The sequence below is a fragment of the Chanos chanos genome, chromosome 14 (assembly GCF_902362185.1).
Source record: "Chanos chanos chromosome 14, fChaCha1.1, whole genome shotgun sequence".
NCBI classification, from domain to species: Eukaryota; Metazoa; Chordata; class Actinopteri; order Gonorynchiformes; family Chanidae; genus Chanos; species Chanos chanos.
In genome coordinates, this window is record NC_044508.1 from 12,978,934 (window position 1) to 13,003,905 (window position 24,972).

A 24,972-nucleotide genomic window follows, 5' to 3' on the forward strand; every position below is an offset into this window, starting at 1 on the left:
TATGCCTAGTTGACTCGTTGCACTCTTGCCGACTGTGTCTTGTTTTATTTGGGAGGGCTCCAAGAACGTTTTCGAGTTCAAATTTGTCCTGTTTCCTAAAGTGTTCGGTTTAAATAGAACATTCAATCATGATCCGCAATTTTCAGGCATTAAAATTCAGCAGTTTAGACAATCAGTCAATACTACAACTATGAAATGACGTTCAAGACGCCGCTACTTGGCCCGTAAAGGGAGCACTTTGAGTAAACGCTTACCGTTGTCACTGTGACATTTTAAATCTGTTTAATAGCAGCTACTGCATTTGTCCTTGTTGGTGCACAAGAACATTGTTGGGGTAAATGTGGGTAACCATGGCCGCGAAGCAACATATACTAGCGTGACCTTTCGGATTTAAATCACTTTTTGAGAGAGCCAATCATGAAACATAGATTGATCTGTTGTACCCTGTTACTCTCCGGCATAATTTAAATTATCTAGACACGCATAAACCATGTCTGGGATTTTATGGTCAAAAGTAAAGCAGAATGGATCTAGCAACGTAGACATTAACTTCTCATCTTGATGTCATGCATTTACGGCAAATGGTGTAAGTTTGAGCCATCGAAGATAACTGCGTCGTGTTTCCGTTTTTAAAGAGAAAGAATGTAAACGTACTTTGATATTAAAACAACTAAAAGAGCGTTTTGTGATGAACTACATCATTTATTTTAAAGAGACTTTTATGATGAACTGAACAGTTCAAAAGTGGCATAGAATTCATCATGTAGTTTTGTCGAAATGAATATGAGTATCTGGGGACTGAGCACCTACGTTTGCTCTGTAACAGTTTCAGGTATGATAAAAATATGCCCTCTGTTAAGAAGAAGGTAGGACTATTCTTCCACGGATTCACGACGCATGTGCGTCTAAGATTACTCATTAGTTTGTTTGAAGGTTTCAGCTCTCAAATCTATGTTTCAAAGAAGGTGCGATACACTTATTTCCTTTTTCGCGTATTGTGAAACAAACTTCTCTCTCATTACAGTTGAAATATTATGTGACTCATTAATCAGAGAAACGCCGATTAGTGTACACGGTCTATGCGCGCCAAATATGGTCTTCAAAACAATTGCGCGTGGAGTTGTGGGCAGAGTCCCCTTACATCACAGCAAGCCATAAAACCCCAGATAAAGGTTCACCGGCACGGAAACTGAAGGACCAGAACAAACCGACAAATCTACAGTATAGCTCTAAGTTTACTCGAAGTCCGCCTTAGAAACAAAATAATGGAATTATTCGCCAAAGATATCAAGAAGCCAAGGCACCCGTTGTTTTGCAATATTAAGGTAATTATTATTATTATTATTATTATTATTAACGCGCCCAAATTTACTGTGATTTATTAACAAACACCTGCCGCAAATACCTATTTTATTCTTCAAAAATCATTGTAAAATACTCACTGTAACCTTCCTTGTTGAACATGAAACCCTTTCCCTGAACTTATTTCGCAAAATTTGTTTATTCTTATGTAACAGTTCGATGTATACTACTGAGGCTGGATCAAAACCACTTAATGTCACTTATCACAGCTACACTGTAACTGGCAGAGTATTCCTTTCTAAACTCTGAGATCATGAAAATATTTTTGACAAAGCCTTTTCGAACAAATTTCTTTCTCATTAATGACATCATTACAATGCATAGACCAAGCCAAGCGATTCATAAAAAGCTCATCACACAGCAATCTAGTTCAGATACAAATATTCATGATGTATTGTGCTTCCTTGCGCTTACGATCTTGTAGCTTGAAAACTATGGGTGACTCAAAAGCATTAGAGAGTACACTGAACCACAGTGCAATTATGGAGGGTTTTTTTTTTTTTTTTGCCCCCTTTAACACATTTGACTGATGGTTAGCCACTAACCTGCAGGGCTTTAGTATTTGATGTCTTTACTTCACATGCTGCCAGTAGACAGATTTAGAAGATATTCAGCCAGCAGCAAGATTTCACTAATCATTGTTGCGAAAGGATTTGTTTGCTCAAGCGTAGTCCTAAGTAAATATTTGTGGAATGTGCTGCTGTTAAATGTAAATGTTTCTGTTATCCTCTGTCAGTTTGATACTTTTATGTTCTTTTAGTGCAAAGATTATGTTTTGTCCTCCTCTGTAGCCACAGTTGTGTGGTAGGCTGCGTAAGTGGGTGCAGACTGATAAGCTGCCTTCTCCTTGACAGGTATCCTTTTGTTGTATCATGCTTAACACACTTATTTGCATTTCATAATACCAGCATGATCAAACTATGAAACATTTATGTCTTGAGGAAATGAACATTTTGTATTGTTCACGTATCTCTGCGTTGAGCTGGTATCACTTGGTTGTCTCAGCTTTTTCTGTATGACCGAGATGAACCGCCTCTAGCTGAGAGGAGCGTTTATGATTTTTTACTCCAGTGTGTGTGGCTGCTGAGAGGTATAAAAAAATCACTTGATGTTTATTGACTCTTATGTAACACTTGATAACACTTAAATATAACTGGTCTTGGTGTCAAAAGTCATATGGGCACGCCTTGTTGGTCATTTTGTTTTTGGAACAACAAGAACTGCATCAGACGTTTCAGTTATTTGAGTCACCTGTGTGTTCATGGGGGAAATCACCCATAACTGATTTGATGTGTGCAAGTGTGTGTAAGTCCTGTTTAGTTAACAGAAACTATGATTTCAAAACAGCACTGATGAATGCATATGACAAATTATAATCATCACGCGTGTCAAATTACAAAACACCACTGGCAGTTTTATCATAGCAGTCCCATAATAGCTGATGTTAGAGTTCTGGATTTCAGATGTCAGAAGATTCGAATCATTTTTGCATACGTATTTATTTTTTCTATCTTTCTTTACTTGCTCTCGGTAATATTTGTGGACTTGGTATTCGGTCACAAACCTTTTTTTTTTTACGCTGCTGGCAACAGAAATGCACAGCTAAGGGAGCAGTTGGGGAGGAAGTCATACACGTGCTCCAAAACCAACACAAGTACAGCTCTATCCCAAAACCACTCTCTCAGTCTGAGTGCAGCTTGGTTGGAGGAGTCTCAACACAGCTGCGGTAGGTACTGTTTAGAGTCAGATCAGCAGAACGTATGGAAGGCTATACTACGTCTTGATCAGAGCTACTTGACTCAACAACTGGATTTCTCGTTCATAGACGCTTGTATCACAACTTCATATGGTGGTTACTGTCAAACACTAGTTGGTGGCAGGAAGCATTTGTGTAAGCATATGTGTCAGTAGAAGAAGTGTGGGTGTTTGAGTTAATGCATGAGCCCTGTATGAACGTACGTGTATGTGTATGCAAATATGAACGTTGTGCGTGTGTGTGTGCGTAAGTCAACATGTGTGTGCATGCACCAAAGGACAAAAGCATGTCTAATCATGTTCGGCAGACAGGTAGTCAGTGAGTGTGAGAGAGCATTGACTCATTGTGAAGTGACGTAGGTCATGTGAGTATGGTGCATGCGCCATTTGGTCTATTGATATCATAATAATCTGCTATCAGGGAGAAAACCCTTGTTTTCTTCATCTCAAATCAGCTCAATCTATTTTATACCGCTTTATCTCAATCCACCGTACTGCAGCTGTACTAATGATGAACTTTAAAGTGGAAACACAAATACTCACACACAGAGACACACTGTAAATACAAGAAAGCAACAATGTACTTATATGGCTAAAAGTTAGGGTGAAAAGGTGAAGCAATGCATCTGTGTGTTTTGTGCAAAAGGAGTTCATTTTTCTGAGCGAAAATCTGTCCCATTTTCAGTTATTGTAAGTCTAGGAGTGAGTAACGCGTTTGTTTATCAACTGCAAATGAAAAGAGCGATATTGATATGGATTTGAGCATGACTGAATTTAACTTGGCATGAGATTTCCACATCATGCTATATTGTGGCGATGTGTAAAACATATTGTCTGCAGAACTGTTGACGCCCTTTTGGTTTTGAATGAGTGTGCTGGAAATTTGGGAAGCAGGTCAACTCAGGACCACACCTGTAAAACCTCGACCCAGTTTTCACATCTGCTTTTTTGAATGGGTATATTTCCACTGACATTAGAGTAATGGATTTGGGACAGCATGCCTAAAGGTATTTAGCTAATGTAATGTAAACTGTAGCATTCTCAAACCCACCATTGGTTCTGTTAGTACTATTACATTTTGTGAAACATTTATCTTACAAATCCTCATAGCTTTATGCTGCACTAAACGATTAGCGTATATGATGTTCTGTGCTTTGTGCTGCGCTTCATGTGGCTAATAAATAGTCTACAGATTTAAAGAGCATTGTTTAAAATAGCTGACATGGACGATTTTGTGTTGGAAGAAGTTTCTTTGATCTTTACTATTGTATACAGGAGTGTTTCAAGTCTGTGTACCCAAAAACAACTGGTACAATTGAACTTGGATCTCCTGTTGCTTTTAAACGTGTGATGTGTGTAGCTAGTGAACGGTGTTGTTTAAAGACCAGAGGAGACTGCTGTCATTGGGGAGTCTGGTTCATGTGTCGGGAAAGCTTCCGGAAACATGGAAATCAGCACTTCCTGTCATTATCTCCACCCCGCAGGGCTCTGAACAGATACAATGGCTGCCAAGAGAAGGTGGAGGTGGGTGGATGGGTGGGTTGGAGGGTGTGTTTGTGTGTGTGTGTGTGTGCAGAAGACAAGGTGTTTTTGGATGATTCGGATCACCATTTCCACACGTCTACATTGGTCCCATTCAGTGAAGTAGTGTGTTTCTCAGTGTTCCAAATGTTGGGGCTATGCAAGCTGCAGTGCATCTAATTCACAATATCAGCTTATCATCTAGCACTTCAGGGGCTGAATCAGGATTGTTTGCTTTGGAGTGAGTACAGTCATGAATGACTGTTGATTTATTGTATGTTATAATAGGTGGTTTGGCCATAACATTGACGTTGGGCTGTTTGATTGCCCCGAGGACACAATGAAACAAGAGCTCTCAATGCTCGCTTGCAAAACTATACTTAAAAAGATCCAGACGTATTCTTTCTGGCGGCAAAACCATTAAACACGCATTCCTCCATGTATACAGTGCTTTAAACGGAGTCTGAATTTGGGAACATCCAGAGCAGAAAGACAGAGAGTTGCAATTCAAATTCATGAACAAAAGTGGCCATTTCGTTCTTCAAATGCATGCTTGGCTATCAAAACATCTCCATAATTGAAGATGCCTCACTGTCAAACATGGGAGACTTTTTTTAGCAACTGTGAAAAAGCACCCATTGTGTGTGTTCACTAACTAGAAAGACAAGCTGTAACGAGGGGGGATATTAACTGTTCCAGAATCTGATTAAAAGCTTTGTGCCTGCACTGTGCTGAAATGAAGATAAATGTGTGGATTTATGTCTCATGTTTTTTTTAGGGAACCAACATCAAAGCAGCATGTCCAACTGGATTCCTTTATGGGGTTTTTTTTTTTTTTTTTTGCTGAGGTACCCTTTTAAGCGTGTCCCTCACAGAGAAGATAGCACTACATTAGAACTGCCAAAACCAGGGTTTTCAAAGCAGGTCCAAATTGTGTTGTTTGATGTATAGGTAACAGTCAAAATGAAAGAAGCATCAGCATCTTGTCTTAATACAGTGTTGGCTACTGCAGGCTATGAGTGAAGAACAACTGAAGAACAACCTTTATCCTCTGTTGGAGGGATGTGACCACTAAAACCGTTCGCCATCAGAAACAAGCATATAAATCTATAGGTTTAGTCACAAGAAGCCTTTTTCTACCTACTAAGGCTAAAATATTCAATGAATGGACCTGTCTAGCATTTATGACACATGACCTTGAGCATGATGGGACCTGTATGGAAGCACCTGTTTTCAATCTGTCATTTACTCAAGTGTTTCTGTTATTTTGGCAGTTACTTGTAAATTCCGTCTCTGGCAGTGAGCACGACAGAGTGCTGAGAGAGAGAGTAAACTCAAATAGACCCCTAAGTAAACCTTTTTTTACATTCTGACAGTAGGAAATGGAGTTTATTCTGTTTCAGATAAAGGAAGAAATTTATTGATTTGCTTTGAAAATATTGCTCTAATAATGATAACAGTCTAAAAATCTGAGGTTTCTTTCATCAAATAATCAATTAAAAACGAAACAAATTAAGATTTGCCACAAACATTGGAGGGCTCTCCCTTGCAGTGGCCTTGCTTTGCCAAATGGATTGGAAGCTATAATTAAATTCTCTACCTTACACCTTGAGCCTTCAGTGTGATTCTGTCCTGTTGGTTGTCGGTCACATGGTAAACCGATGCACCGTTAGCTGCTTAGAGAGGGGTGCTTAGGAGGGGCTGGACCGTCTCCAGGCCGTGTGCCAGACACGTCCGTCTATGACTGATGAGAAAACTCTTTCACCAACTAATTGAAAGCTGAGTGGCCTCAGCTCCAGTTTTCCATTTTAGGTCCCCCATGATTTCCATCATCCACTGATGGTTGACTCAACACGGAGTGCTTTTGGGATGTATCAGCCCACTAATGACCCAAAAGAGCAGGGATGTGTGCTGAGCTTTTACCCCAGGAAGGTTCTGAGAACCGTTCTGGTTCATTTCATGTGAACACAGGAGAGTACATAGGTAAGGAGAGATAGATGGATGCAGGGCGATGTCTGCTCTGAGAACGTCTGCAGTGACGTCTGTTCTGAGCTAGCTGTTCGAGGTTAATCTGTTTGCCTAAAGCCGTCAGGGAGTTCAAATACGCGCTCTCTAAAGCTTTGATACCATGTCTGAGCCATGTCCTGTATTGTGATCTCACGCTAGATGACTGTCTCTCCTCTGCAGCGATGCATGATGAGATATACGCCCTTATTTTGTTGATGTAACGATGGCATCTGTTTACTCACGTAAAGCAACTTTCAATTTGGGTTGTTCCTCATGCCCTCCCCTCCTTCTGTGTAGTGTGTTTATGTGATGTTTATCTTTCATATGTGCTTTTCTTCTTCTTCTTCCAGATTTTTGTCCTCTGCCATGGCTTACTACAGCTGACCCAGCTGTTATACAGTTCATATTTTAAAAGTACCATCACAACCATCGAACGGCGCTTTGGCCTTGACAGTCTCTCCTCAGGAACTATCTCCTCCCTCCATGAGGTAAGGAATTTACACTAAACTCAGCATCTCTTACTTCACTGAGAGGAGTTACACCAACAGACTGGGAGACGTTATGGGAGACGTGCTCTCACAGACTCAGGGCGGCTCTCTGGAACTTATAGGTTCCGGGATAAGTGAATTCAGTTCACTTCAGCTTTAGTATAAAATGGAGACTGTGGGTCCTTCAGGGTTACAACTTTACAATGTTGACACATCCCAGCCGTAAGTCCTCAGCCTGTTTGAGGAACAGAGGAAATTGGAAGGGCTAATTCAAACAAACATGAAGAGCTTTAGACATTGGCCACACAGCTGAGGCCTCCAGATTTGGATTTCTTGTGGTATTTAAAAAGAAAAAAAACGACACACATGCCATGACCCCAGAACATAGACTTCCACGAAGAGAATTTAGGTCTTTTATACCCTGAAATGGCCTACTTTTTGGTGGTGTTTTTGGAGAAAATGTGTTTTGAGGGGGTGCTGGGGGGAGTTGGGGGGGGGGGGGGGGGTCCCAACCACAGATAATGAACATTATCAGGCGATGCCTCATGCTCTGTCCAGGGCGTAGTCTTGTAGATGTGGTCTGTAACAAAATGATAGAGGCCCTTGCTACCATTGTAGGTCAAAAATGGGGCAAAAAATACCATACTGATAAACACTCTACTGAACTAGAGGACTGGGGATTAATTCGTGTTCTCTCAGTTCTAACATTACCCCTATCTATCCTCTTTCCAGGTTGGAAACACGGTCCTGATCGTGTTTGTCAGTTATTTTGGGAGCCGGGTCCATCGTCCACGATTCATTGGATTGGGTGGCCTAATAATGTCCATCAGTGCTCTCATCCTGTCCTTACCTCACTTCCTGTCACAGCCCTACAAATATGATTCTGCTCTACAAGGTGAGAGTGTGACCGTGCTTCACCTGTAAGCGAATAGCAATTCCGTTAAACGTTGGAGCACATGGGATGGTTGACAGGGTAATTACTGAAACCAAAATGGGTCTGATCTTTGTGTGGATATTTTGCATGCAATTCTGAACTCACTAACTTTATCAGTATCTATATCAGTAGCTTAAGAATATCAGTATCAGAGTGTCAGAGTTGCTGGTGTGTGTAAATATGTATATGTATGTGTGTTTGTACAGAACTCATCCCCAAGCTCTCAGTACATTAAAATATGACAATAAAAAGCACAATTTCATTTAAAGGGGCTCAAAGCACTTTTTTAGATCAAACAATCCAAAACATCCCTGGGCTGGGAATTCCAATAACTTTGGCAAATTAAAACAGCAGTGTAAACAGGATGGCATTAAGATTGATTCAATAAAGCAATACTATTAAATGAAAGGAGAATGCTTAGGGGGGGGGGTGCCATCAGTACATATTAGCCTCTATTTCCCTTCATCTCCATACTCCCAGGCCAATCCTTTAATGAAGAATTAGTAGTTATTTCAGCAAGTAAATCAAAATCTTTGAAACTAAACAAATTAAATCGGAAGAAAAAGATTCATGAGAGTAGAAGGTAAAATGAGTAAGAATTGCAGGCTCTGAGGGACGGAGATGCTGATGGGCATACATCTCTTATCGTGATGTAGTTTAGGAGTGGCTGGTGGGGCCAGGCCAGGGAGAGCGATCTCTGCGGGTGTGCTCTGCTTGAATTCCATCTTAATCCATCTAGAAAATGTTAATATCTCCAGCCTGCACTTGAAGAAAGCAAAAAAAAAAGAGTTATTTCTCTCTGTTTTTCTCCTTCTCTTCCTGTGATCTGCCTGCAGATACTGGGATTTGGCAGCATTAACATGCAGTTTCATTGCTGGGTTGCAGAAAAAGAAGATTAGAAGCTGGATTAGATATCTACATTTTAGTTTTATCATTGACTCTGTAGTTCAGACATTTTACCCTCTATTCAATTCAATCATCCAATAGTTTATCTGAGAACTTTCTTTGTTAGTCTTTGGATTTCCGTTGTCAGTGTTCACACATGAACTTCCGTTGTGATAATTTTGTGCTGTTTTCCACTGTAATGTTTCTGAAATGATAGATTAGTGCTGCAGTTGTATTAGATCTACTGTGGAAATGAAATTTGTCTGTATGGCGTAAACTCTCTGTAAATCCTTGACACCTTTTGTGTGTGTTTTCTGGTTTGTGGTGTGTCTTGAAATAGCGAGCAATCCAGATGTGTGTAGTGTCCACGCTGTGCGAGCAAACTCGTCTAACACGTGTGGCCAAGAAGAGTCTCAGAAACTGACAGAAACCAATAACCTGTGGATTCTCATGGCGACGGCTCAGCTCCTGTTCGGAATCGGTTCTGTCCCGATCCAGCCTTTTGGCATCTCCTACATAGATGACTTCGCCAGGCCTGGCAACTCTCCTCTCTACATCGGTAACAGAGCCTTACTGCACACCCTCATAAAACCTCCATTAGTTTTATAGTTATTGATGGTTCCTTCATGTAAAAAAAAAAAAAAGCAAACACATTTGCTTCAGACTGAGGCTAAAACAGAGATTTTAATAATGGAAATCATAATTACTATTGTGATAATGAAACTTTATTTGATTCCTCAGTTCAGTCACAGTTACATCTATTCGTGTAGTTTATGACTGCCTACTCATTGTTCCTTCAGGCAACTGCAATTAAATTTTAAGCGATACAACATCATAAAGCATTTTGTGTTTGGAACCATTTTGGGATGTCTGAGTAGGGCATGGTGAAACTCATATTGTACCTGTGTTTTTTTTTTTTTTTGTAGCCATCCTCTTTGCCGTGTCTGTGTTTGGACCTGCGTTCGGCTACCTGCTGGGCTCTGTGGTACTGCGGATGTACGTGGACATAGACCGTGTCGGCCCCGGTACTTTCTTTGTTTTTTGTTTTGACGGTCAAAATCGTGATTTGTTTACCATAAAATGGAAATAGAAAAGAAAAAGAAAGGGAAACTGATTCACTTATTTCTCCTGTATCCTGTATTTCTTTTTTTTTTCTTTTTTTTTTTTTTTTGGTCCTCTTCCCTCCCACTCCTCAGGTGAGCCTCAGGAACTGAATATTGCTGACCCTCGTTGGGTGGGGGCGTGGTGGATTGGTCTTCTGATCTCTGCTGGGGGGTTGGCTCTCACCTCCCTTCCTTACTTCTTCTTTCCCAGAAACATGCCAATGGAGAACGTGAGTATAGACTCCTTTACTCCTCATCAAAAGACCTCCCTCTCCTGCACCAGTGTAGCTCAGTGCATAGCATTCGGCATGTTTAATTCTTGTAACGAACTGTGTGCTCTTCAGATTAATCGAGTGCATATCCGCAGCCAGCATATAAATTGCATGTATATACACTGAATATTGTCATAATTAACAGAAGTGGGTGGTCATTCACTCTCACTGAGTGAATGGAAGTGGAGAACTTGTTAGATTTATGGCCGATTTTTTTTTCACCTCCAGAGGTGAAAATACCACCCGACATGATATTTCTTTCAAATTTCATCAGTTTATACTGACTGAGCTGAGTGCCCGTAAAACAACTGTATGTCTGTTTTATGTAAGTCAGAACCCAAGCCAGTGGCTGACACTAAGGGATATTGCTAAAATGTAAGCTCGTGATTATTACTTTCCAAAGAATTCTTGTATTTATAATGCGTAATAGTTCTTTGGTTCCTGCCAGGCCAAAAAAAAAAAAAAAAGCATTCCACCACGAATAATTCCTCTGAAATGTGCCGAAAAGGGATGTTTTTCTCTTCCACTAAACATCCCGGGTAACCTGGCGTATGTTAGAAACGGGTTGAAAAGCGCGAAATTATGCAGACATTGACAGTCTGTGTGACATCAGTTTACATGTTTTTCATTTTTACAGGCTGGTGAAATGGAGGGCGGTGTTCTGAACAGTGACTGTAAATCGTTGGACAGCTCCATCCTGGATTTCCTCAAAAGTTAGTACTCCTTTACTTAGGCTGCCTGGGGACTGGGGTTGTACTGCTACTCATTGTGACGCTATTGTAAATATGCCAGTTGCAAACGGTTAAAACAATATCGTAACAGTTTCCATTGCCGCACAATGATTAGAATCAGACAATGTTGTTATGGAGTGTGTTAACCATTGTTTAGACTCTAAAGGGGTTGGTTTCATTCATGTCTGAACACTTCCCTTCTGTCTTCTGCCCCTTAAGTGTTTACTCATATTCTCTGACAGGATCTGAGTAATTCTTATCAATTTATTAGCCCTAAGGCTATATGATTTAGCACTGACGATAACAATGATAATGTTTTTGCGTCTGTGAGTGACTGATTTTTTACTGGAATATGTAAATATATGCTAGTTGTTAATATGCTTGATGTCTGAGTACCTTTGCGTATCCTGTCTATTTCCCTATGAATATCTGTATGTCTGTATGCACTAAAACATTTTCATAGGATGAACACTGTGTATACATGTTTTTTTTAATATGTGTGTGTGTGTGGTTTCGGTTTGTGTTTTGCACAGTGTTTCCACGGATGTTTGTGCAGTTGCTGCTGAATCCACTCTTCCTCTTGCTGGTTCTGGCTCAGTGCTGTTTTTCTGCAGTCATCGCTGGACTTGCCACTTTTCTCAACAAGTTCCTAGAGCGCCAGTACAGTGCCTCAGTTGCTTACAGCAGTTTGCTCATAGGTTAGCACCTACTTGCTAAACATAAACATAAAAAAAAAAAAAATCTAGAGCGGGCTATCTATGTAAATCCACATTTTTAGAGCAGCACTGCCACAACTGATGTACTTCTATACAGTGGACGTTATGTGTCTGACTATCCGGTAGTTGAGAAATGTACCCCTATTAATTCAGGTTTAAAAAAAACTGGGGTTAGTGCCAAATTTGCTCCCAGCAAGTATGACATGTCGGACCATAGATTCCACTTTTCAGAAAGCCTCTCGATATGTATGAACTTAATCATACATTTCTAATTTTACAAATTAACTCAAGCCTGCCTGCTAAAGTAGCCATTTTAATTTTATAATGCCAGAAACCTTTGTACTTGCGATTATATGTAGTGTGTGTTTGTTTATCTCCCAGGGGCAGTGAACCTACCTTCAGTTGCCGTGGGGATGCTTTTGGGAGGTATAATCATGAAACGTTTTGGGCTCTCTCTCAGAATCATCCCTCGCTTCTGTGTGATCATGCTCTCCATCTCTACTCTCCTCTGTGTCCCCCTCTTCTTCATGGGATGCCCAACCCAAACTGTTGCCAACATTTACCCTCAGGCTGACTCCAAAGGGTAAGTCAGATGTAAAGGCTAATGTAAAACAGCTCGGGAAGACAAGTAGTTTATAAACTATTTATTATTTTGTACACTTATTTTCGACAGTGGTTTTACTGCAACTTTGTCATTTAAAGCTGTATATTTTATCCTATTTAATATGTTACGGTGAGCCTTTGGCTATTTGTCCCTGCTTCACTATTCTCACTTGTCTCCCTTGCTGTCTGAACCCTTGCTGTGTGAAAGACCAAACAGCACATTTAAGCTTTGTGATAAATTCTTTATCATGGTGTTAAAGTGGAATTTCCCCACTAATGTTTTCACTCATCGAATTGTGTGGTATCACAAGGAGACAGGAGTAACGATAGGACACTTGCTTTTAGGCAATGGGGCAATCATGTAGATATCTGAACTTGTTCCAGGTCTGTTTAACAATGCCCTGGTTCCATGCCAGCTAACAACTCCTCTTACAGTTCAGTAGAAAACACACTGACTTGACCTCACAAAACACACTCAGAACAAAAAAGCCCAGGGCAATGTGAATGAAGCAATCGTCATAAAAGAAAACACACGGTTACTGGTACTTCTGTCAATAAAAAGATGACTAAGTGGATACTTCTTTAGATTTTAAGGCCCTTTGCCAATTTGGAGTAGAGCTGATCTCAGGACATTTAGCCTTGAACAGAATACAGTTAAACACAAACATGTCCAGGGCTAAAACCTGTAGGATTTTGTACTGGAATGTCATGAACCCCTTCACATCACTATTTAATATGAACAAGAATGCAATTAAGCCCTCAAATGTATGGGCTTACAGCCCACAACTTTTTCTTATATGTCTACAATTCCATTTAGTGAGTTTGTGAATTTACTGATTCATGAAGTGTTGCTCTGTTGTCTGATAAGGAATGTCTGAACTGAAACTCAGCATCTGTGTTCTCCTCAGATTTGTGTCCAAATCCAAATGCAATTTTGCCTGTTCCTGCCCGGAGAGCATCTTTAATCCAGTGTGTGGATCTGATAATATTGAATACATCTCACCATGCCATGCTGGCTGCTCCAATTTCACCAAGGACCCTAAAAACCCAAATCGAGTCCAGGTCAGACTTCAGAAACGCACAGAGGGTCACAATATAGAGAACAGAAAAAAAAAAATCATTTATTTAATTTATTCAATAGATTTAGTAGAAGTTGTTTATACATAGAACAGTGTTTTAATATGGAAATTTTTTCTTCAAAAGTTCTTCCCAACAATTTTCCTCTCAAGATGTAGGACAATGAATCATTTTGAAATCATAAAGTTGTCACAGGGCTGTCCAAGTTCACTGGAGAAGAATCAGAAACGCTAAATTATTTCAGCTACTCAGCAATAGCTGCAAAACGCGGCAGAATGTAGTGGTATGAACATATAGATTGTGTTTGTATCTAGTCACTCAGTGGAAGAGTTCTTTGTTTTTAAGGGTCAGGAAAGATTCTGCAGCATAAAAGCCACAGGACGTGGGCCATCGCCAATCGACCGCTGTATTCAGTCGATGGCTAATTAGGCACATGTGTGAGGGGAAGTGTTTTAAATGAAGCAAAAACCACTTAAAGATGTTTCGAACCTGAGAATAATCCTCCACCAAGGGGATTGCTGCGGAGGCTAATAGAGTATTAGTCATATCGACTCAGCAAAAACAATACCCAGAGGCCATTAGACTGAGGAACAGACAATCCAACCAATCCAGGCAAGCCCTGAATTCTTTACCCAGAGGTTTACTTCCCTCCACAAACAAGCAATGGAAAACAGGCCTCTATAAGAAGTCAATACAAATAGCCAACTGTTAGTGAGTAATACTGTTCACTCAGAGACAGATTAGCCTTGATACTCCAGTTACCTAGACATCTGTAAAGATATGTGTGGCCATAAAAGTTGTTGCTCGGGGAGACTTTTTCCATAGATTGCATTCGTAAGCTTTTAATGCTTTTCAGTTCAGTCGTAATGTTCTACTATATGGTCTTTGTGGGGCAGACTTGGATCTAATAGGTTTGTAAATACTTTTTGTTCCTCTTTTAGTTCTCTGGAAGCTCCTTCGTTTAAAAAGCAGGCTTTTCATTGTAAGATACAGTGACACTCTCTCTAAGAGCTTAGAGGGAAAGGGACAGACCCAATCAACAGATAGGTATACAAACAATCAACTGAACAAAAAGGACTCCAACGCAGGAAAATAAGAGGAACATCCGCTATCAGATTATAATGGTGCTTTTATCACTTCACTTGTAGTTCTACAATAACTGCAGCTGCATTCCTGATGGTACTGCCCGCCAAGGACCCTGTGCCAACAGCTGCCCGCACTACCTCCTGCCAGCCATGTTCCTCATCTCCTTCGCTGGATTTATCGCCAGCCTCACACATAACCCGATCTACATGATGGTGCTCAGGTAATTAGACACCTGCATAACAATACCCATATGATATGACTTAAGAGTTGGGGACAAACTTTATTAAGAGGAATCGAGTTGGTTTATTGAACTGACCGAGCAGTGTCACAAGTAACGGATTAACATTTCTTAAAGCTTGCATGTCACGTTCATAAAAAGCACGTGTTGATATTTACAACGGGGGACATTCTGTATTGTTCTCGATACAGAACGGTGCCTCAAGAAGAGAAGTCCTTTGCCATTGGTATTCAGTTCTTGCTCATGAGAGTACTCGGTAAGTCAAATCAGTGAAATCACAGTCAAAATCTTGCTGTCATTGTTGGTGTTTTTTTTTTTTTTCTGTCTTTCTCCCTGGTATCGAGAGGTAAAACAAGTTTATGGACTTTTAGAGTGGGTCATAGGTGATTTATATAACTGACCCTGAGAGATTTATAAAGGGTCTGGAACCAGCACACAATTTAGTGACGTGACTCACTTTTTCTCTTTCAGCCTTTTTTTCTTTTTCTAATGTTCTCAGTGAAGATTAATAAGTTTGTAAGCTGTTTCTCAAGGACAAAGGCATCCGTCTCTCTCAATGTAGGAAAAGTACAGCATTCATCATTGTGTACTCTGTACACAATATAAATAGTTGTTACAGAGAAAGAGTGTGAGAAGGAGCAGTTCTAAATCACGTCTGTCTTTGCTTTATCATTCTATTTTACTATAAGTGCTATAGTGCCCCCTAGTGTAAAATGGTTGTTATTCACAGAGAGCTGTCTCTGTGTAGTTAGATAGTGAAAAGTTGATCAAAGGGATTGTGTAAACTGTAAGCCCCAGACCAGTACACGGATTATTTTTTATTTTTCTTGCACAAAGACCATGCAGATTTTCAACTGAGTGATAAAAAATCTCTCACATATATGTTTTATTATAAAATTATAATCCCATTATAATCCAATCCTCTCTGACTTTTTTTCCCCCTTTTTCTCTCTTTAGCATGGCTACCTGCTCCAGCTCTGTTTGGGATGTCTATTGACTCTGCATGTATCTGGTGGAAAAGCATCTGTGGGAAAAAGCTAGGATGTGGTTACTATGACAACAATGTCCTTAGAAACAGGTAGGGGAATGTTTTCAATTTGACCTAAATAGTACTTTAGTAGTATTACTATCAACCCTAATGTTAATCTGGGGGAAAACACTGTAGTATATTGATGGCTAATCATATTCATGCTTAATGGTAATGGTAACCAAATGTATAAAGTGTATAAAAATAATGTTTAAAAATAATCCCGTTCAACATACAGAAACATCTACTGCTCCATTCTTCTTATTATCATTATTTACTCTTACAACTACTTCCACTCTTGACACCTCATAAGTGTTTGAAAGTATGCCAAATACAAACACGCTTTAATTTCAATGGATATATTTTCTCAATGACTTTTTTTCAGGCCTTCAAAAATGTACACACCTCAGCCAGCATTACTATCTTTATTATCACTATTATCATAATCACTGATGCCACTAACATTACTAATCTAAACGGTGATGTTTGCAGGTACTTGGGTCTTCAGGTAGGCTTTAAACTCATGGGTATAGCCCTGATGGCTGTTACTGGGTGGAAGGTGAAGCGCATGAGGGACTACAGTCTGGAGAAGATACCTGACGGAGCTCTGTAAAGTCCGGACCCCCTCCCCACATCCTTTGAGTGTAGGAAACACTTTTTTTCTGGGTCCACCAGATTAACCTCATGCCCCTCTTTCACTCCCGTTCTGGTGGAGAGTACACAGAGTGAAGACCAGTCTGGGTACCAGTTAAGGTGTTAAAAATGAAGGAGAACACAATAACTTCATAAAGGGAACAACGGAGCCCAACAGAGGAGTCTCCAGTGCGGTTGTGACTTCTTTCAGAATATTAAATTGCACACTACTTTAATTATCGTGTTCCTAAGCACCATTTTCCACCCTGATAAAAAAAAAAGACTAAGTCATTTTCATTTGGTCAGAAGCTTGCGAAGGTTCACTTAGACTGAGGGACTTGGAGCCAGTGTTTATGCAGATTTAAATCATAAATTTGTTCTGATTCAATGAAATGGTTGTCAGAGGTTTGTCAGATGATTTATCTCTTAACTTTTCTCTGCTTTTATTTCTTACCAGTCATTCAGAGACCTACTCATTGTCAATGACTGGCCAAATCACTTAAGTCTAAAAGTGATTTTGACTGTTGTCCACACCTGTTACCCCTTACAAATGTGTCTGGTGCTCTGTTATAACAGGGCATCTTCAAAGAAAAGGTGAATACTTTGACTGATCATTTGTCTTTGAATTACAATTTTTTTTCAAAGCACAATTGTTCACTGACAAGAAATAACCATGTTCTGTACCTCAATCCAACTGCTGTGTTATGCACCATTTCTGTAAGACTGATTATGGAGCATTTTTTTATTATAACTTTGTTCCACTGGCAAGTCATTTGAAGGACAAGACCTGTGTGTCATTCGGTGCTTATTTGAGACTGCATAGTTTTAGTCAATTTAAAGCCCTCTGTTTGTGTGTTTGTGTGTGTTTATCTGTGTTTTAGCCAAGAGGTCTGTGCTGTGAGGTTTCTAGTTGCAAAAGGCAATTGGAATTATTGAGGAAGCTTAATATTTAAGTTCATTCACACATTTTTAAAAACAATTTTACATCATGTATAAAGACACTTTGTGTATAGCAGTGATTTAAGATGTTTTGGACAAAAAGGTATATTTATATTACAGGACATTGTTTTACAATAATCATTAACATATTTGACATGAACTGATAACACATTCAACATTTATAAATGATCATAGCAACTGTACCTTTATAAACTACTATGTGGGGGTTAATTATATTATTTGAAATTCAGGTATATGATATCATCTGAAATGCAATACATAACATTTATTACCCAAAACATAAGTTATTTCTGATAAAAAAAAAAAAAAAAACATTTTAAGCAATGAGTTTGGTTTTTTGTTTTGTGTGTGTGTGTGTGTGTGTGACGGTACACCACGCCTGAATCCGTATATTAAAAAGTGCACAACATCGTAGTTGTCCTCATCGGGGATGTATTAATAGTGCAGGTTAAGTCAACGTTCATTATACATAAAATATCACCTTGTATATTGATACAGCTCCTCTTAAAGTCAAGGTTAACTGGTTGTCATTTTCCCACAATCGTGATCTTACCTTAACAAATCGATAAGGGTTTGATACAGTGCACCGGCTTTTAAAATACCAGGATTACATATCCTGGCTTGGGAACAATAGAGGTATGTCTCCACAATTTTTCGCCCGTCATTGCCAACCGAAACGAGAGATGTCAGTGCAAAATGTATATGGTGGCTTGAAACTACGCCAGTGTGGACGTAAGCGCTTAAAATCAGGACATAGTTCTACTGTTTCTCTCGAAGCATGTAATTCTATACTTCTCTCCAGTAAGTCTAGTCCTCCTATATGGACTCTTATTCAGGCAAACACAAAAACGCTTGTAACATGACATTCCCTTATCCACACACATAAATCGCAGAAACAACAAAGTGACTATCATAGCGCTATCAATCCCTAATTTTAATAAATTACCCACAATACAAAGATTAATACAGGCTAAATATATGTTTTACAGTGCACACCTTATACCTAAGAGACATCATGAGGAATGAGCGCGGATCATCTGCGGAAAGAATGAGGGTCTAGAGTTATGTGTTGCATATACATCTTCTTGAAGTCTTATTTGTCAGATGTACACCTAAAGACACGATTTGTTTATGTTTTTATGATGATGCTGTTGTCGACATACTGAACATTTATTAAAAATAAAGTATCATTCAGCCGTCCTTTTGAAGGACTATCTCTCTGCATCCTGAACCATTTAGGAGAGATAAAATCAGTGATGTCAAATCACAGCAGAAGGGCAACTTCTACCAAACACCACGGGTCAAAGTAATACTTTGAATATATAACATGTTTGAATTAATATACGCAGACGCTGTTGAGCATTGTTCAGCAGTTGGTAAAGCTCCCTTTTGGGTATAAAAAACTCAACAAAACATTTCAAGTGAGGGAAACTGGTGCCGATAAAATGCCCCTGATTGTGCGTGTATGAACGTCTCTGGTGGAGAAGCCTGGTATTAACTCGCCAAAACGGCTATTTTCGTACGTTTCATGACACATGGCAAAAAACACAGATAACAACTCTCTAAGCAATTAACTCACCGGTAACAGTGTGATTCATCTTACTGACGAGGGCATGTGCTGGTGTAGCGTCTGTTGCTCCGTCCAACATGACGTCATGCGTGGTACAGGGAGGGGGCGACAGACAGACAAGCGGAGAAGAGGAGAGGCCGCGCAGGCGCAGCGACGATAGAAACTGACAGGCTGCACGGTGCAGCATTCTCATCGCTGAACTAGTAGGAGCGCCGCTTTCTACATCGAACAACCCCAGCGAAAGAAGCGAAACCAGTGGGAACCCATTGTAATTCACCGCTGCTGTAGAAAAATCAACCCCCAAACATGTCTGTGGGTAGTGATTTTGGGAATCCTTTAAGGAAATTCAAACTCGTCTTTTTGGGGGAGCAAAGCGGTAAGTGTCAGTTCTAGAATTATATAGCCTGTAAGTTCCCATTCAGTGCTGAGTGAGGACTCTGCGTACACCTGCTGGAAAAGACCGAGATGTCCATAAATGAACTTTCACAGACCGCTCCGTAGCTTCAAGCCAGCGTACTGATAATCAACATCAGTTGCTCTTTCACAACAATACGTCATATAAACGTGCTCCGAACTTACTTGCACCTTTAAAACAATAATTGGTAGGGAATGAACAGAATTTGGTTTAGCTTTCAAGTTCATATTCTACTTGGTTGTTCATCAGTTGTTTAGATCCAGTTTACAACAGAAATATATTTCCCTGCTCGCTCCCAGTTTAAGGTTGAAGACTGTATTTCTGAATGTTTATTGATTAAATTCCCCAGAATGGCATTTTTCTGCTGCAATGAGGAATTTCAGTGATCTATTTAATAATAGCATGGTCCAATAATTTCCAAGAAATATCCAAGAGAAATTTATATAACAGTTTTATTTATCTGCTGGTGATTTCTGAAATATAGCTAATCTACATGGTATAGAATAGATGGATAAATAAATAAATAAATAAATAAATGATCGTTGGGATGAGACACACCCAGGTTGTGAGAGTCGGAGGGAGAACTTGGGTAGCTGCAGCCTCTGTGGTATTGTTTCTCTGTGCAGACCATGTTTTAAGTCATTTAACCATTTGCATAGTCATTCCTCCTGTATCAAGATATGAGAGGGGAAAACCCCCCCATATTATTGGAACCATGGGATGAGTGTCTGCAGATGAGTATGTGTGTGTATGTGTGTGTTTATGACTCTGGTTCAGATGTGAATTGTTCAGGCACAGTCAGTTCTATGGCTACCCACACCCTTACGCAGTGTGTATAAACTATCTGGTATCGTTTCTCATTCTCTGAGCATCAGTGATGCTATAGGCACGGAGTCTTTCTAAGACTGTTCTTCATGTTGCAGGGAATGAATGCTAAAAACTGTCTGTGTTAAAATGGCTCTGTTTCTCCCTGGGGACAGTCAGGCATTGAGAAGTAATGTAATATTCCAGATCAGTATTGTAGGAGATCTGGTTCACTCTCAGTGTATATAATGGAGAACAATTCTGCAGTGTAGGATATGTGTCGTCAGTCAAATCAACTTCAAACTCAGAACTCCCATAATCCTTGGAAGCAAGTCAGCATAACATTTGAAATCTCAGATGGTGACAAATTCTCCCTTGGACCTTTGCTGTCAATCTGTCGGATACCAACTGGAGACAGATAATGCTATAAGATGTATTCATATGGAATTGCCATCAGCTGAATTGAGAGCACTAAAATTTCAGTGGGAACATATTAGTATAATGGTTTGTACAAGTTTGTGGTCTCAGAGTGACCCTAGAGGTAAAACTGGAAAAATGGATATCAGAACTTGGTTTTGGTTCTGGATTGTATTTCACCAACAATACAAAACTCACAAATCCCATTTTGCTGTGTATTTTGTGTATGATATCAACAATATTAGGAAGTAAACATAACAGTATGTCTCAAGGGCACAGGAAATGAAGAGACAGTAGCAAAGATTCAGTTAAATGTCTGTGCAGTAGATAAATTAGCAGTTTGACAGTTACTGTCAGGTTGACTGTGATTAGCGAGAACACAGTCTTCTCTTCACCAAATTCTTGCTGAGTGATTGGCCATTTAATGCCGAAGAAGATGACAGCCAAGCTGTCTGGTCGCTGAGCAAGACTTCAGGGATAGTGCAATTACAATAAAGTGGTTCTAATGTGTTCTTCCATGCTCAGGGGGTGAGATGAACTGAAACAGTTCCCATTGATTTGCAAGGATAGCCACACTGAATAACTCTATGACACTCTAGGTCAATGATGTCGGGGAAGTAGACTCCACCTTTTTGCCTCCTCTCTAATTGTTTGAATCTTCTTGAGTTGCCCGGTGCGGTGAATAGTGCTGTGTTTTACTTTATTGCCTCATTAATGAATGCTGGATTTGTAAAAAGGGTTTTGTTTTAATTGCTGCTGCAAAAGAGGTTCAACAATTCAGGTGCTGATAGTCTTTGATTACAAATTGTTTAATTGTTTTCATCAATCAGAACAGACTTCCTGCTATTACACTGAATAACTAGCAGTTAAGCATCGCATGTTGCTACCAGGGAGGAGACTACAATCACTATGATGCACCATACTCCTTTTTTTCCCTGTTGTAAGCACTTAATGCATGTGAAGATTGCCACATGAAACATTAAATTGATTTTTTGCTCTGTCTAAATGTGTCTCTGTAACAGGCTACATGAGAGGGCAACTGAAAGATAAGCTTAAGAAATCTTACATAAACGTACTTGTTTTTCAAGTGTATTGGAAAGTCATAATCTTTTCTCAGTCCCTGAACATTCATGAAGGCCAGAGACAAATCTGAAAACTTAAGCGCCTCACCGACCAACAGGAGATATGTAATGTAAAATCATGACTTTTCATGGTTCAGAGTTTACCGAAGCATTTTTAAACCACTCTATTAGTTTACAGACATGTCCTTTTATAAGAATGAATGACTGCTCCTGGATGAATGCCTCTAGCAACAGTGTGTTGAATATTGCCTCTAAGTGCACTTTAATTGCAAATCTGAAATTACTTCTCCTGACTGTCTCAAAGAATTTGTCCGATTTCATTATTTTACCGTTTCAGATCATCGTCTGGACCCCGGCTCTGTTTTCTCTTGTTTGCATGTCATCCATGCACTTTCTTCTCAGCATAGCACTGCGATAATATCATACTTCAGATTGCTCATGTCAGCAGCCTTCATAATTGCTCCACACATTGCCATTTCACAGCAATTATCATAAGACACTGATTGAAATATCAGCATGTTTAGAAGCATTCCCTGACCACTCAGTGAAGCCTGTTTGAATAGATTTGCTGGAATCGGAGTTAGAGATTATACTGGGGAAAATGGAGAGGGAGGAAGGGGAGGGAGGATAAAGGAACCACTTGCACTAGACGTGTCTCTGGAAAGGAGGTGTCAACAGTTTGAGAAGCTGTCCAAGGTGCTGAACCCCCAGGCCATGATAAAGACTTGACTGGTGGAAAAAAAAAAAGGAAAAGAAAAAAAAAACCGTTGTATTTGGACAGGGAGTGGGAACGATCTGGACCGGGTCCCCTCTTGTCCAAAGGAGACAACGTTTGCTCGGTCTGTTATCACAGCATGACGCGTACCTCACTGCCGCCCAAACACTTTTGTCTTCTTCCTTGTCCTCTGTCAGTTGTATTTTTTTTCTTTTTCTGAGCTTGCTGAGCCCTACGAAAAAAAAAAAAAAAAAGGCGGTGCTTTTTGACTGGCCCCATTTTGATGAGGATGTCTCGTTTTTTGAGACGCGTCCGGCATAATTGCGGCTGGTGTTTAGGCAGCCGTGAATCCCAGCAGGTCGGACGCCATCATTTATTAAAGCTGCAGACAGGCCTGAGACCTGACAGGATCTGGAACAGAGTCCTTTATGGCACGAGGGAGAAAAACAAAAACAAAGACAACATGTTCCAGCCCAATAATCTCTCTCACAGCTGTCTGAGAGCTCCAGAGCCACAAGCTGAGGCAGTTTCATCTGCGTTTTTAACTTGTGTGGCCAGAAACCCCAGTGGCCAGAGTCAGTTGAGTATAGCATGTGATGGAAAAGCTGCGTTCAGGTTACCCTGTCAGCTGAGGCTGAAAAACATCGTTTAAAAGAAAATACATGAACCTTCTTGGTTCTTGTGTTGGTTTTATGTCTGAGGTTAAGCAGTGTTGGTAGTGGCATAACAGTGGCATCAGTAAACTCCAGCATCGCAATGGAACGTTCTAGAGGACAAAAGCGCTCTCAATGGAGTGGGAAGGACTATCAAGCATGGAGAATGTATGTTGAGATGTAAAGCTTCTTCTGCTATCAGTGGAAGAACATTTGGCTGTCCTCTACATTGCCTGCATGGAGAACAGGGGAACTTCGTTGTCTGTAGTCAAAGCCAAGGCGTCTTTTTTGTTTTGTGTTTTTAAATGGTTGAGTCTTGTGGGAGTTTTTTTTTTTTTTTCATTCAAGTCTTTGAAACCCACACGTATTAAGAAAAAGAACCTTCTGCCAACTTTCCGCCTTACAGCCATGAACAAGAGTATTGTAAGTGTTGTTTCCCACGTATTGTTCAGATTTGCGCATAGATGCCCGGCCAGAAGAAGGGTCCTGAAGTTAGCTTATTCAAAACCCAGTTTGCATCACCATTTTAAAGGATTTGGATCTTTGTCCATTTATCAGATCGTAGGGTACCGTAACTGTGGCAGTGTGTCCTTAACACAGACAAAATAACTGAAAACTGCCCTGTTCTAAAAAAAAAAAAAAAAAAAAAAAAAGAACGCTGACTCACTAGACCCAAGGATATGTCTATGCACTGGCACCCCATGGAGAAGATATAATATGTCAATCAACCTGTCTCCCAGCAACTGCGTTTCGTGCAAATGAAACCCAGACGGTTGAGCATACTCGGGTAGGGGGCCAGGGCACAGCACAGCATGACAACTGTAATCTATTCACTCGATTGATTGCCGCTGAAGTTCACAGCAGACCTTTATAGTAGTTGTCGAGAACATTATTTTGTCATTTCCTTATAATCTTGACTCTTCACTTTAATGTCATTGCTTTTTGAATTTGTAACTGAAGATTAGATAAAGAAATGTACTGGAGACTGATTCATCTTTCAGACTTGGAGAGAGGATGCTTTGTGCATTGTTAACTAAACAATCCCCTCACTCATCAGTCTGTCAATGTTTAAGCTTGTGAATTTGGGCTAGACTGTCAGAAATTTCAACTGGAGCAGTTGAGTAGGTAATTTGCAAGCTCTGTGGAAAGTAATTCTGCCTTGCACCATGCTGCCATCTAATATGAGTGAAATTCCTTCATTTCATGCCAAAATGAAATTTAGACTGAATGAATAAGTCATTTGATGCACTATTTGCTAAATGTGCAGGATATCAACATGTATGTAGCGGGGCTTTGTGTTTTTCTGCATACGTTTTCTACATGTTCCTTTCTTCACGCTCCTTTTTATTTTAAATGTGATAATACATGCATCCAAAAAGATTTATTTTGTCTTCTCCCACAGTAATGTAAGCTTCTGCTTGTAATTTAGGTGTAAACTTGATACAAATCAAGGTAAACTTAGTGTTTATATGACTTAATGAAAAGTGTTCTGGAGCCTGTAGTCCCACACCACATGCCGAGCGATAGTCGTTTTTTCAACACCTTCTCAGAAAAATCTTACGTCATTTCTCTAAGGCACAGTGATGTCACCTTGTTGAGAGTAACCCCTTTCTGTTCTCTCTCTCTCTCCCTCTCCCTCTCTCCCTCTCACTCCCTTCTCCCTCTGTCTTTCTCTCAGTCTTTTCTTTTACACTTCTTCTCTCTTTCCTTTCTCTGTGGAGCTGCTGGAAAGCTCTCTTTAATTATAGATCAGCCTGTGGTGAGAGGTTAGCTCCACACTCTCTCTCTCTCACACACACACACACACACACACACACACACACACACACACCGAGACTCAGTGCACTCTCTGCTTCTCTTTTTAGTTTTCAAAGCTTGCCTCTTGCATTTTAATGAGATTCACCAGCAACTTTGCTTT

The 24,972-nt window shown here is 40.0% G+C and overlaps 2 protein-coding genes across 3 annotated transcripts in view; both read left to right on the top strand.

Moving 5' to 3' along the window:
* Positions 1 to 1,191: 1,191 nt before the first annotated feature.
* slco2a1 (solute carrier organic anion transporter family, member 2A1) lies at positions 1,192 to 17,701 on the top strand. The gene is made up of 14 exons (XM_030791866.1): positions 1,192 to 1,325; positions 6,996 to 7,133; positions 7,866 to 8,028; positions 9,293 to 9,511; positions 9,879 to 9,977; positions 10,149 to 10,285; positions 10,965 to 11,040; positions 11,592 to 11,756; positions 12,156 to 12,357; positions 13,286 to 13,439; positions 14,603 to 14,760; positions 14,970 to 15,034; positions 15,736 to 15,856; positions 16,298 to 17,701. The coding sequence occupies exons 1-14, from the start codon at positions 1,266 to 1,268 to the stop codon at positions 16,416 to 16,418; spliced, it is 1,878 nt and encodes a 625-aa protein (XP_030647726.1). The 5' UTR covers positions 1,192 to 1,265; the 3' UTR covers positions 16,419 to 17,701.
* Positions 17,702 to 19,247: 1,546 nt separating this feature from the next.
* Positions 19,248 to 24,972, top strand: part of rab6ba (RAB6B, member RAS oncogene family a) — a 56,844-nt gene continuing 51,119 nt past the window's right edge. The window contains exon 1 of one of the 2 annotated variants that reach the window (XM_030791514.1): positions 19,248 to 19,344. In XM_030791514.1, the coding sequence (XP_030647374.1) occupies positions 19,275 to 19,344 (70 nt within the window). In that variant the 5' untranslated portion in view covers positions 19,248 to 19,274. The remainder of the gene's footprint in view (positions 19,345 to 24,972) is intronic. The other variant, XM_030791513.1, reaches the window with a different exon arrangement.